General features: G+C 57.3%; 1 protein-coding gene across 1 annotated transcript in view; it reads right to left on the bottom strand.

Annotated features, from left to right (window-relative positions):
- Positions 1-12,880, bottom strand: part of VOLCADRAFT_108402 (uncharacterized protein) — a gene marked incomplete at its 3' end in the record, with an annotated part of 24,813 nt that overhangs the window by 10,724 nt on the left and 1,209 nt on the right. Inside the window, exons 3-23 of the mRNA XM_002958931.1 lie at positions 12,032-12,202; positions 11,251-11,312; positions 10,831-10,986; positions 9,988-10,085; positions 8,534-8,855; positions 8,301-8,384; positions 7,144-7,623; positions 6,587-6,829; positions 6,017-6,097; positions 5,420-5,497; positions 5,320-5,383; positions 4,828-5,021; positions 4,223-4,465; positions 3,716-4,005; positions 3,089-3,147; positions 2,536-2,953; positions 2,067-2,184; positions 1,355-1,487; positions 891-1,051; positions 518-753; positions 124-253 (exon numbers count right to left, since the gene is read on the bottom strand). Coding sequence (XP_002958977.1) covers positions 124-253; positions 518-753; positions 891-1,051; positions 1,355-1,487; positions 2,067-2,184; positions 2,536-2,953; positions 3,089-3,147; positions 3,716-4,005; positions 4,223-4,465; positions 4,828-5,021; positions 5,320-5,383; positions 5,420-5,497; positions 6,017-6,097; positions 6,587-6,829; positions 7,144-7,623; positions 8,301-8,384; positions 8,534-8,855; positions 9,988-10,085; positions 10,831-10,986; positions 11,251-11,312; positions 12,032-12,202 — 3,821 coding nt within the window. The remainder of the gene's footprint in view (positions 1-123; positions 254-517; positions 754-890; positions 1,052-1,354; positions 1,488-2,066; positions 2,185-2,535; positions 2,954-3,088; positions 3,148-3,715; positions 4,006-4,222; positions 4,466-4,827; positions 5,022-5,319; positions 5,384-5,419; positions 5,498-6,016; positions 6,098-6,586; positions 6,830-7,143; positions 7,624-8,300; positions 8,385-8,533; positions 8,856-9,987; positions 10,086-10,830; positions 10,987-11,250; positions 11,313-12,031; positions 12,203-12,880) is intronic.

Raw genomic sequence — 12,880 nt, 5'->3', positions numbered from 1 at the left:
TGTGAGCCTGCACGTGGGGGGGGGAGGGAGGGGGGGGAGGGAGGGGGAGGGGTTAAGAGGGGTTTTGTACGACGCAAGCAGCAGCGAATTGACCAAGTAGCCAATGTCGCAACTGGTACGCACCCTAAGAGGCCACCAGGTCCGAAGAAAGGAGGGGAGGGGAGGGGAGAGTGTGCGGCAGTTGAAAGGCCTTGGGGAAGGGGTTTGAGAGGCCCCGGGCCCCGGGCAGGTTGCGCTAAGAAGGCGCTTCACGCTGACGGCTGAGGGGGGAACGAGGGGGGGGCGATGGGCCCCCGCGTACCCGCATCAATATCAATGTATCGTCCATGTGCCGGCCCCCCCCCTTTTCAGGCTTTTACCCACGCCCCCCGAATCGCGTGTGTGTATGTGTGTGTGTAGAACTTGCAAATCCCTCATCTGGTAACTTAGAGCTGTAAAGCTTCGTTATTTGAAACTGCTTGCCCGTTCATTTGATACGGGAAAAGAGGTGCCTGATTTCTCCATATGTATTACTCACCGCGCCATGAGTTTGTCGTACACTGCCCGTACGGCACCAGGTGCGACGCGGAACCAATCCACAGAGGACACCGCCACGTCAGCCGCGAGCTGCAGTACCATCTCCTCCTCCGGATGAGGCAGATCGTACGGCAGCAGATCCAAAAAGGCCTTATCTACGCCGTACACTGTGACCTCGACCCCCTCCCCGACTGGTACGGCATCGGGCCCAGTACCGTTGGTCACGGACACGGTAATCTGCATGAAGAAGAATCATAAGTGCGTGTATGTCGTACACGGGGACTGGGTGGTTTCCACGCCCGGGGGGGGGGGCCTGTTGGGGGACGGGCGGGTAAAGTCATGCAAGCCTGTTGATGATTCCATGTTGCACTCACTTGCGCTGACCCTTCCATCATTTCCACAAACCCCTTCCCAGTCCCCCCCTTCCCAAACCCGCACACCGTTACATTCTTCCCGGGTTCGACAGCCACCACCGCCGGCAGCAACTGCCCCTCCACGACCCCCTCGACCCCTAGAGGCGCCGGAGGACGGCTCCCTGCAGCCGATGTCGACGGTGTTGACCGGGGTGCTGGCGAGTCAACGCCGCCGGCTCGGGTGCCCCCGCCTGTGCCAACATCACCACCGCCACCACCACCACCAGAAGCAGCAGTAGCACCACCAGCAGTTGCAGTAGCAGCAGTTGCGTTTCTCCTCTCCACCAACGATACGTTCACCGCAACCCCCAGCACATTTGACGGTCGCACATTCAGCTGATATTCCATTGTGTGAGTGTGCGGAGCGTAGGGATCGAACAGGTGACTCGTCGGGATTTGCTGGTAGTAATGGTTGCTACTGCCACCGTGCAGAGCTGAAGTTGTAAAGTCGGTGGGTTGCAACCTCGGGACATCTAGTACGGCAGCTAACGAACAACCGCCAGCGCATTCTGGCCCCAAGGGGCCTATGGAGATCTCAGCTAGGCCCCCCCCGGGGAGCTGCATGAGGGGCGGGGGGGGGAAGGGAGGGGGGGGGGGAGTGGGGGGAGCAGGGGTTGAAGAAGGTTGACAGACCCAAACCCAATGCAGTTTTTGGTATCCTTGTGAACCCCGCCACATCACCACGTAATACACCGGTTTCAAGGTGACAGAGACACAGACAGGTGCACACATACCACCAAGACTTTCCCCCGGAGGCAGGGAGGGAGGTTTCCCCGAGGCTCCGGAACCACCCTATGGGTTAAGTAAGAAACTCCCCTCCGAAACTCCCTTTTTGTGTATGTGCCGTTTTTTAACGTCATGTCAACAGTCCCAACCGCCCCACGCCTACATCACTTTCGGGACTGCCCAAGTGGCCATTAATCAAATTGTTACATATGAGTGGGACACCCAATTTCCCCAACAGCCAAAACCCCTAAAACCCTTTCCGGCCATGTGTGTGTCTGTTACAGCGACAACCGATGTGCCCTTTGGCCTCGGTTTCTTTGCATTACGGTATTATATAGAGAGACTGGGTAAGCCCGCTGAAATACAAACCCCTAACACCAGCCTATTAGAATGTCCGGGCCAATACCTCACCGATGTCACCACCCTGGCCTGGACGACCGCTCCGTTGCCCCACACCACCAGCAGCCTAGCCTTCGGCCAGGGACTTTGAAACAGCAAGATCGGTACGTCACCAGGTTTGTACGACGACCTGTGTACGGCATTGCGATCCAGAGTTCGTACATGTTAAGCACGATAGTTCAAACCCGCCGGGCGGTCGAGCTGTCCGAACAAATAAAATGCTTCGCGACCTCAGTAGTTTGGTGGCGGCGGTAGTTAGGTAGTTGTTGCAGTTCAGGACAAATGTCCTGAGACAAATGCCCAATCCACAGGTTCAAATATTCCAAATGCCGACTACCACAACAATTTCACCACCAATTCTAATACCGCGCGCACATCAGCACGAACTCAACACATGTTTCCACTCCTGTATAGTTTGTAGTTTTAAGTTTCACCCAACCAACCCAACCAACCGAGCCCCGAAACCCGTTTCACAACTCACTTGTCAGTTGAAAGGGAGGGTCTGACGTGGCCGCTCCAAGGGTGCCGAGCCCAGAAGCTGGCGTTGTGCCCCAGGGTACGGTTCGTACATACTCGCCGTACAGCGGTACGAATTGCGGTACCTGTCGTCGTACTAGTATTGGCATTGCTACCGCTACTAGTAGTACCATTACCAACCCCCCCGGCGGTGGTTGCGGTGGTTGCGGTGGTTGCGGTGGTTGCGGTACTTCCACTTGCGGCCGTCAACTTGTTCAGCGCCCCCTCCCCCGCCCCCTCCTCCGCGGCCACGGGCACATCCGCACACGCCTCCAGCACGAACACCCCCACACCGGGAAGTGCCAGTTGACAGGCGGCGGCGGGGGAGAAGGGGGAGCCGCTGAGCACGGTGCAGGAGGTGGGGGGGGTGCAGAGGGTGGCTGCTGTCGTACCGGTGGCGGTGGTGGCGGTGTCATTGGGTCGCAGGGTTACGTACACCGGCACGCCCGTTAGGGGCTTGCCGCCGTTGCCGCCGTCGTCGTTGGACGTGAGTGTGGCCGCCACGGTGAATGTCGTACAGGGGAGGAGGGGGTCCAGGGAGAGCTGCACATCCAGACGCGCGGGTCCGTCAGCCAGACTGGAGGGTGGCGGGTTTGGGTTTGGGGGGTAAGGAGAGGGGTGGCGGGGAGCAAAAGGGGGGAGGTGGGGGTAAGACGTAAGACGAACCACTGGCGAATGAAGCTGATATATCAGAGATATAAGGATATAGTCCAGGGGAGGGATGAGCAGGGGGGGGAGGCAAGCAAGCACGGCACCAGAGAGCTCAAGTAGCTGACATCGGCTGGATGTAGGATAGGAAAGGATAGGCCACGATACAGAGAGGGGAAAGGGGAGTGCGGGGATGGAGGAGGCGGTGAAGGGGGTTTCGGAGAGTGAATGGGTTTTGCGTGACGCGAGGAAGATGATAGGCCACCGATGCATCGTACATCCGTTCATTCATTTAATCATATGTACTTCAATTCGTACGAACAGAACATACACAGTTATGCGATTTCCATTGCGTCGGTTTAACCGTACTTTCGCACAAGTGTACTAGTCCAACTGGATTTGTACAAACCAACTAACCAATTACCCAACCAAATAACCACCAACAGTTAGATTTCCCCCCCCCCCCTAACAACAACAACAATACCCTCCAGACTCACACGACGGTCGCGGATCTCGTAATGCGTTCCCGCGTGGGGCCGATCCACTCAACATCGATGCTCAAGTTGTCGTACGGCTCCGATCTGTTCGCTGCCGGCAGCGCCCCCAGGTCCACCGCCCCCTCCGCCCGGCCGGCGGCGTCCGTGGTGAGTGTGAGGAGGCCTGAGGCGCGGGGTGTCCGCCACACGGCGGTGAGGGCGGCGCCCGACACGGAGGCGCCGATGTAGCTGACGGCGGTGGCGGTGAAGGACACAACCGAGGTGGGGGGGGACCAGGCGGGGGTGGAGAGCTGCCGGCGGGAGAGGGGGGGGGGGAGGGGGGAGGGAGGGGAGGGGGGATCGAATCCGAGAAAATCAGGAAGGGGAGGGAGAGGGCGGAAATAGGTAAACATTGGTATGCCCGTTAAAACCTGCCAAAACCTGAAACAATTCGCAAAGAGCCTGCAAGTAAAAAACTCGCAGCAAACCACTGCTACCTACCCACTACCCCACTACCCACCCACCTACCTGGAGGTCAGCCGTGGGCGGTCGAGGATCCGCCACCGTTATCTGCAGCTCCGCCACCACTGGCCATGTGTCGTACTCCAACCGTTCCAACCGCACTGGACCGCTGCTGTTCTTTAGAGCAGCCGCCGCTGCTGACGATGGCCCTTGTGACGGCTGTACTCGCAGCTGTACGGTGTACGGCTGCAGCCGTACATCCTTGGGAACGACAACCTCGCCGTGCAGGGTGCCGGTGATGCCACTGACCTACAGCGCATCGATGGTGTCAACCAGCAGTCGTACACAGTCGTACAGAAGTCGTACATAGTAAGATGCAGTCGTACACATTGACGATAAACCCAGCTTTCCTTCGAAGCTGCCATCGGCTGCTTTTCAGTCCCAAGAAGAGAACACCTGCCAAATGGAATTTTAAACTAATGCGGCTAATCGGATCGTAATTAGTAATTAGTAATATGATAATGATGATGATGATGATGATGGTGGTGGTGGTGGTGGTGATGATGATGGGTTGAAAGTGATCTGTCAGATACCAACCACCTGCAACCATATCCGTTAGATTTTGGTTAGACGTCACTTTTAAAGTAAAACAGTTATGTTAATGCACCCACCGTCACAAAAGTCAAGGACTGAGCTTCCTTGTCGGAATCTGAGATGATGTCTGACGTGGCTGTGTCGGCCGTGGTGGTTTCGGATCCGGAACCAGATTGGATCTGGATCCAGGCGGGAACCACTTGCAGTACGGCGACGCTCTCCGGGGGCAGCTCTAGGGACAGCCTCGACAGAGCGACCTGCTGTACGAAACCTGACGAGGGATCAACGCGACATGAGTGTACGGCACATCGTAGAACGTATAACGCTTGCTCGATACTGCACGATACACGGTGCTTGGGGAAGCAGGTGTACGGGTGTTTGGGGTTTTCTGCGGAGATTCCTCTCAAAACTCCGCACACAAAACACATACACGCACCAAAAGAGACACATACACACACACACACCACAGACACGCCAAAGACATAAGCGAAGCCCTTTTTCCTCCCTCTTCCCCCTTTCCCCCTCCCCAACCCCCAACCCCCATGTTTCCCCCCCCCTCTCCCACTCACCCGTTATTTTCACGCTATCCCCGGGTACAACCACCAACCGGTCAGCCACCAACGACCCAACGAACTGAGGTAGTTGGGAGGGGGAAGATGCCGTTCGTACCCAGCCTGCCTGGGGAAGTACGGCGACCTGATCACCCGCCGCCGTCGTCACCGCGAGCGCCGCCTGTGCACCAGAGTACTGCAGCACGCACACATGCGGCATGCAGCGGATATGCCCAACGCGGATATGTTCATTCAAGCTAACATCACGATGGTTAACGTTTCTGTTAAGAATGTCCCCATGTCAACAACCCCAATGTCCGGGAATGAATGTCCCGGTATCCCCGGTCGGGGGATACACCGGAAGGCAATAACATTACATAGCATCAGAGCTGGTGTGAAAAGAGCTGGAAAGACCCGAGACGGCTGGTTCGTGTGGTCTAATAATAACTGGATGGTGCCGAGGGGTACTTCGCCATCCGACTTACCATGACAGTATCCTTCCACGCAATGTCTGTTGTACGTCACCCTAACATTGTCGTACATACAGGAGGAGGAGTGCGTAGTTACCCCCCCCACACACACACCACCTCTGATAGCTCAGGGCGGTATAACAACAAGGTACACATACATAGGTAAAAACGATGCAGACTCACAGGCAGACATACAGACAGACAGACAGACAGACAGACAGACGCGGCAGTCCCCCAAATCCTACCTGTTCTGAAGACAACGTGATGTTGCAGACACCATCACTATCTGTCGTACAGTGGCCGAGGAGCCGTACAGGAGGGAATTTCTAATGGCGAGGGGGGGGGGACGCGGGAAATCGCACGGTGCGGATGAAGATCACGTCAATGCCATAGGGACAACCACCAACGTCCAAACTACCAACTGCCGTTGGGAATAGGGGGGAATAGGGGGGGAAATACGGATCCGCCAAACCCAAGGTGGTGTACGACATTGCCAGCCGTGCAGTACACAAGAGTCACAGAGTGCGCCGCCCATGCCCCCAATGGATGGTTTCAAATTACTTCTTTCAAAGTCAAGAGGAAGTCACAGAGGAAGCCTAAAGGCCTGAAGGGGGGGATCTCATTGAGAGCTCTCTGGACACCCCGGCACACGGACAGGTGAAGACTGCTCTATATATAGCTGCTGCCCCCCGCATTACACCTATACATACATACACCTATACACACACACATGAACACACACATACACACACACCTACACATACACAACTGCAACGCCACTACGGTAACTACTTCGATTTTTTCGTCGGACTCACCCAGCTGGTATTGCCGCCGCCGCCGCCGCCAGCATTAGGTGTCAGGTCATAGTAATCATCCGCAAGTACGAACACCCGTACCTCCGCGGCCTCCAGCGGCCCTCCCCCCCCTCCTCCCCCGCCCTCCAAAACCCACACCGTCAGCAGCGGGCCACACTGAACCGCGGAAACCGACAAACTGCTTTTCACGATGACCTGGACATTTCCACTGACGGCTGCTGCGGTTCTTTGGCCGTACGTTTCCTGCAGTACATATAGGACGAGCAGATGTACCATGTTGTGACGTACAGTTGTACGAGTAAGAAGGCTGGGAGGTTTTAAAAGGAGTGACCGCAGGTGGTGATGACGTCATCGCTCTGATTTCCAAAGCTCCTTTTTCCCTCTTCCCTTATCTCTCCCTCCCGTTACCCTCCTCTACCAACCTTAATGACATCCGTGTCGTACCGTACATCGTACGTCCCATATCCCCAAAACAAACTCCAGAGAAAAACCACAGCGTGTCATTTCTTCCCCCGCTCCCCCCCGCCATCTTTCTCCCTCCACCCCCTCCAACCCACCAGACGGTCACAACAGGAGTGTACGACATACACAGGTGCCGGTGGTAGCGGCAGTAGCACCTCCCGCCATCCGCTCTCATCGCCATTGCTGCTACTGCTATTGCTGCTGTTGGCGGCGGAGGAGTCCAAGGAGACTTGTACGGCAGGTCGTCCGAAGACCGTCGAAAGGTTGAGTTCCGGTCGACCCCAATAGCGGCCCTGGCGCAGCAGCAGCAGTGCTACGACACCGGCAAGGCCCGCATCCGTATGTATGTCAGGCGTCCATGCAGCCACGCTGTCGTATACGGTATCGTACGGATTGTACGACACGTCGCCAGGCGGTGCTGGCGAATGTACGATGTACGGCCAAGCGGTTAGCGGGGGCCCTGGGGCGCCGGCTTCAAAGAGGAAGAGAGGGGAGCTGGACGGGAACGCCGGACCGGTAGTGGGTGGCGCCAAGGTGTACGGCACGTACGACATCTTGAAATCCATGTTCGACACCTGAGCACGGCGGTAGGGTGAGTATTGGGCGGCATGGGAGGTTCGGGTGTGGTTTTCTGGGGCCCGGGGGTGGATGTATTTGAATTCGAGAGGGGTTTTGAATGTTGGAATTGTACGGCAGATGTTTCGTACAGTTTGTACGGTACGGACCCCAGGCCGTCCTCACCCAAACAGAGGTCGGCAAATCCGGTGGGTCCTGCGGGTCCGTACCACAGTACCCGCAGCCGAAATTCGGCTTAAGGCCCCGGCTGCGGCTCCCTAATGACCAAAATTCGACCAAAAGACGTGATTTGCAGCCTCTATTGCGGCCCGTAGGGCCGCGCGCTGGACTCGAACTCTGTGTCAAAGTCAGTAAAAGACGTCACGACCACCTCTACACAATTCTGTGACGGTTGTCATTGATAAATTCTTACATTTCTAGCGTCTGTACCGATGGCTTGCAGCTGCCGCAGCACTTGACTTGGTCAATGGTGGACTTTGGCACACCAGATATTGGTCCCATGTGGCCTATCCTATACATAATCTTCAGCATATTGCTTGTATTTTCAGCATTCTTTCTGCAGCAGTTTGGCGTCGTGCCGCCGCCGCCGCCACCGCCTCCTGCCCCTCTTATTCCCCCAGCTGCCCCTCCACCCGTTGTCACATACGGGGCTGCACCGTCCCAAGGTGGGGCTCACCGCGGAAACGGGGTGTATGGCGCGGATAACAGCGATGACAGTGATTATGAGCCACATACGGATTTGGGTTCTGAGGAGGATGAGCTGGAGTATGATGAGCGTGGTGACCCAAACCTAGCCCATCAACTGATTTCAACTACCAACTACCAACTACCAACTACCAACTAAACAATGTTGAATGCTCCCTTCAACCAATTAACCACCTCCACGTCCCATCCCATTCCAAGCTTTACCTGCAGCCCCTGGCCAAATCCATCCTTCACTCCGCTGTCCGCCTGCACGACAGCCCTGTACGACATTCCCGGTTGCAAGTACGGCACCGAAAGCCGCGCCCGGCCCCGGGACACTAGCGACAAATTGTACGGCAGCCGCTCAGCCCCCGGAGGGCAATAACCAGCGGGATAACCAGCGCTGCCCGCCGCCGCCGCCGCCGTGCCATTGGTGGCGACGGGATTGTTGGCAATTGTACGGCACAGTACGATACGTCTTGCCAGTGCCTCGGGGGGTGTATCCTCGGAAAGGCCATGTGGCAGCCAGATATCCAGACGGCGAAAACTGTGTGTGCGGTGAGTGTGTATGTGTGTAGGGGGGGGAGAGGGGGAGGGGGGGAAGTTGTGGGGTGTATGTGTGTATGTATGTGTGTGTATGTATGTGCACCACACGGTGTACACCCATCCAGGGGGGCCCATTTCGGGAGGGGCCAAAAGGGGGGGAAGGGGGGAGAGGGTAGGGGGGGGGGAAGAGAGGGGGGAAGGGGAGGGGAGAGGGTCAGCGAGAGGGTAGGGTAGAGAGGGGTAGAGAGGGGGGTCAGAGAGGGTCACCGAAGTAAAAATCGTTACCGGGTTGGGGGTTGGGGGAGGCGGGTGGGGCAGCATCGGGGGGTCCGTAACAAGGCCGTACGGACACCCCCGATGGGTGTGAATGTGGGGAATACGCTGGGGGACGTCTAATACTGTTCTGTTAAAGCAGTTAAGGTTCCCCCCCCCGTAAAACTGGGCCTTATACTTGGAAGTGGCCAACGATAGCATCCGGGATAACGGCGGACGACGACGACTCGCACCTTAAGACTGGCGGCGGGGACGGTGGTGGCGGTGGCGGCGGGGACGGCGGCGGCGGCGGCGGCGGCGGCGGCTCTGATGGGGCCGCGGCAGCTGCTCTGACGTCAGCAGCGGCGGCGGCCCCGGCATAACTCCAGGGAACCCGGAAGGACCGCAATCCGCCAAACGTAACGGACAGATTGCTGCTCAGGGGCCCCGACAGCGGGTTGTACCGCGACCCACGGGTCAGTTGGAGCGTGTAGCTGCACGCCGGGGGGGGAGGGGGAGTTCCGGAAGCTGATGGGTGTTGATTGGGCCCAGAAATGGGAATCAAATCAAATCAAATTTAACCCAGGCAAGGGGGATTTATTATCATTTACGATTGTGTGATTGTGTTAAGTGTAACAGGGGGGCAGGGGGACTATTATCTTCACCCGTGTGTGTGTGTCATGTATGTATGTATGTGTGTATGTGGGCGCTGTGGCTTCTAGCCTGCTAGCAGTCAGCCCCCCCTCCGCCACCTTCCCCCCGGTGTGCGCATGCACGACAGAAAGCCACATTTCCCGACCCCATCACCCGTGCGCGTGTTACACACATGCAGAATACACACAGAAATACACACACGCACTTCCCCCCCACCCCGCACTGACCTGTTCCCCGGGTTCAAGCTGGCCATAGGGCCCACCTCCACACAAGAAACCGTGGAGGTGTTGGAGGGGGAGGGGGAGCGGCTCTCGAAAGGCTCGATCTGCAGGAGATGGGGTGTTGCGCCGGGGGGGGGGACCCGGGGGAAAGACGAACCACACGCGATTTAAGCTGCTGCCAGAGCAAGATAGTAGCAACCGAAAGAACTGACCGAAAGGCGTCCGTGGCGACTGTGACGACTGTAACCTCGAGATGACGACTGTAACCTCGGGATGACGACTGTAACCTCGGGATGACGACTGTAACCTCGGGATGAAGAATTGGTGTAGAAGTTGGAAGTCCTACCTACCTAAGCCGCCAGAAATATTATAGCCAAAACGTGAACTAGTAGGTGTAGAAAAAGTAGTGAAGGCGGCGAGAAAAGAAAGTGCTGACGTAAAAGAGGCGTAAAGTTGCTGGCCAGGAGAGAAAGCTGCATTGCTGATACTGAAAGGCTGCCGGTATGCAAGTGCTCCTCCCAACCCCCCAAAAAAAAACTAGAACGCGCGACTGACCCGACCGACCCAAACTAAACTACCCGGGGGGGGGGAGGGGATCCGGTGATGGCTGGTGCTACCACTGCTAGCACTGCTACTGCTACCAGTGCAGTTGTAGCAGCTGCTCCTGCTACTGCTGGAGCAGCTACTGCCCCTGCTCATGCTGCTGCAACAGCTACTGCTATTGCTGCTACTGCTAGTGCTATTACTGCTACTGCTGATGCAAATGCAACAATATAAACTGCCGGGGAGGGAGGACGTCGAAAGCACCGATTGTCACCGGGGGAGGGGGGGAGGCTGAGGAGCACCTACCCAAGGAGGCGCCGTACGGATCTGGATCTGGTTTCGGCAGGGAGCCACCTCCACACCTAGGACTTGGCTGCTACTGCTACTGCTACTGCCGGAGGGTGTAGGAACCTTGGCGCCGCTGCTGCCGCCCTTGCCGCCGCCGCCGTGACCCTCCGTCAGCTGCATTACGTCGTGATAAAGTTGAGGGAGGGGGATTCCATTCCCCCAGGGGGGGGGTAATGGGGTGGGTCGGGCGTGCATTCCATACACACACGCAGTACACGTGCAGGCACGCAATGCCGGGCATCATTCACTCACAAGAACCCCCTCCTCCTCTTTTCCCCCGCCCCCTGGTCAAACCCTTCCGCCATTCATAATTATACATGAAACATATCCGAATACATACATACATACACACGTAGATACATACACACGTACACTCACCTTGAGCTCCCTCCCCAACATGGACAGGTCTACCGGGTAGTTGAAACCCAGGATCAGACGACCTGATGGGGGGAGGGGGAGGGGGTGGGGGAGGGAGGGGGAGAAGGGTTTCACTTGGAAAAAGAGGGGAGTTGGCGGGTGGGTAAATGCACGGCAAGAGGGCGACGGGCGTATGGCACGAAGCGGCCATGTATTGTGGTTCACATACATTATGACCAACAAACACATCACATCACATCAAATCACGTCATAATATTTTCTCTAACCGAAAGTTAAACAATACATAATTTAGGTTATGAAATGCGAATTATCGACACGCGTAAAACACATGCATGGACACACTACGCATACATATAAGCTATGGCAGGCGGCTGGCAGAGGTTAAGGCCTGACTTCTGCTCCCAGTCGACCCAGTCGACCCGGGTTCAAATCCGCCTGCCGGCTCCTCGGGTGTTTGAGGAGTGATGAAATGGGAGGTGGCCCCCCATCTTATGGACGGTGTAGGACGTGATAATATCAACTTGCGAGCTGACCAGGAACTAAGTTGATGCGCCGTTGATCCGCTAGATTTGGTTGGATGCTGGTGGTGAGTTGCCGAACCCAACGAATACATTCTGAAGTCGGATGGGGTGACGGATTAGGGTGCCCCTCTAGCAGGGGAGAGCAGGGACTGCCCCGGGAAAGGGGGCCGCTGGCGAAGTTGACCACCCTGTAACAACATACATATAAGCTAGGCGGACGAACACGTCACCGTGTACTTCTGCTGTCGAACTTGCCGTACCATCTGGCGGTACTTCCGGCAGTACGTCCGAGGCCAGGCCCAAGGTTCCGTCCCACAATCCGTCAGTCAGGTTGGCGGCCAGATCCGAAACCACGCCCTCCACCCAAACGGCCAACGGCTTGCTGACTAACCGACGAGAGGCTGGTACGGCACCCAATACCAGAGGGGCACCTGACGTCGTACGGCAATGGAAAGGGCGATGGAAATCGTGGGCGGGGGTTACCAAGCCGGGCAATGAATAACGTATCAGCGGCCATTTGGGTTTTACCACGGAGACCAAAGCCCCCCCCCGGGGGGACCAGCAGCACCACCGCCACCGCCAGGCGCCCTTCCTGCCCCCAGAAGTTGTCCGCAGGCAGACAGACAGACACACAGACGGACACACAGACGGACACACAGACAGACACACAGACAGACACACAGACAGACACACAGACAGACACACAGACAGACACATGGACCCTTTTAACCCCCCTCCCCTCCCCAGAACCATCGGGGGGCGTTACACGACCACTTTGGACCCCAGCAGCAGTAGCTGGTAGTTGGTAGTTGGAAGTTAGTACTTTGGACGGACGGACGTGTGACGGCGTCCGCCGACATCACTTCTTTGGGTCCCCCCCCCCAGGCCCCCCTCCCCTTCAGCCCCCCGCCCCCATCTTTACCCCCAAACTCAGGCCCCCCCAAACCCCCCCACCCTCCCCCCCGTCCCAACCTCCCGACCCACCATCATAGCTTGTGAGCCCCGTGTTCCACCTGAGGTTGCAGTCCAGATCCGTCGGCCAGTCCACGTCCGGGTCGTACCGGGCAATGGAGGTGGTCACCCAGCGCAACTTGCCCGAGAGCCGGGAG

This window comes from Volvox carteri, assembly GCF_000143455.1.
Source record: "Volvox carteri f. nagariensis unplaced genomic scaffold VOLCAscaffold_113, whole genome shotgun sequence".
In the NCBI taxonomy this organism is placed as follows: domain Eukaryota; kingdom Viridiplantae; phylum Chlorophyta; class Chlorophyceae; order Chlamydomonadales; family Volvocaceae; genus Volvox; species Volvox carteri.
The sequence above is the reverse complement of the archived record's forward strand: the minus strand, read 5'-3'. Positions and strand labels throughout refer to the sequence as shown.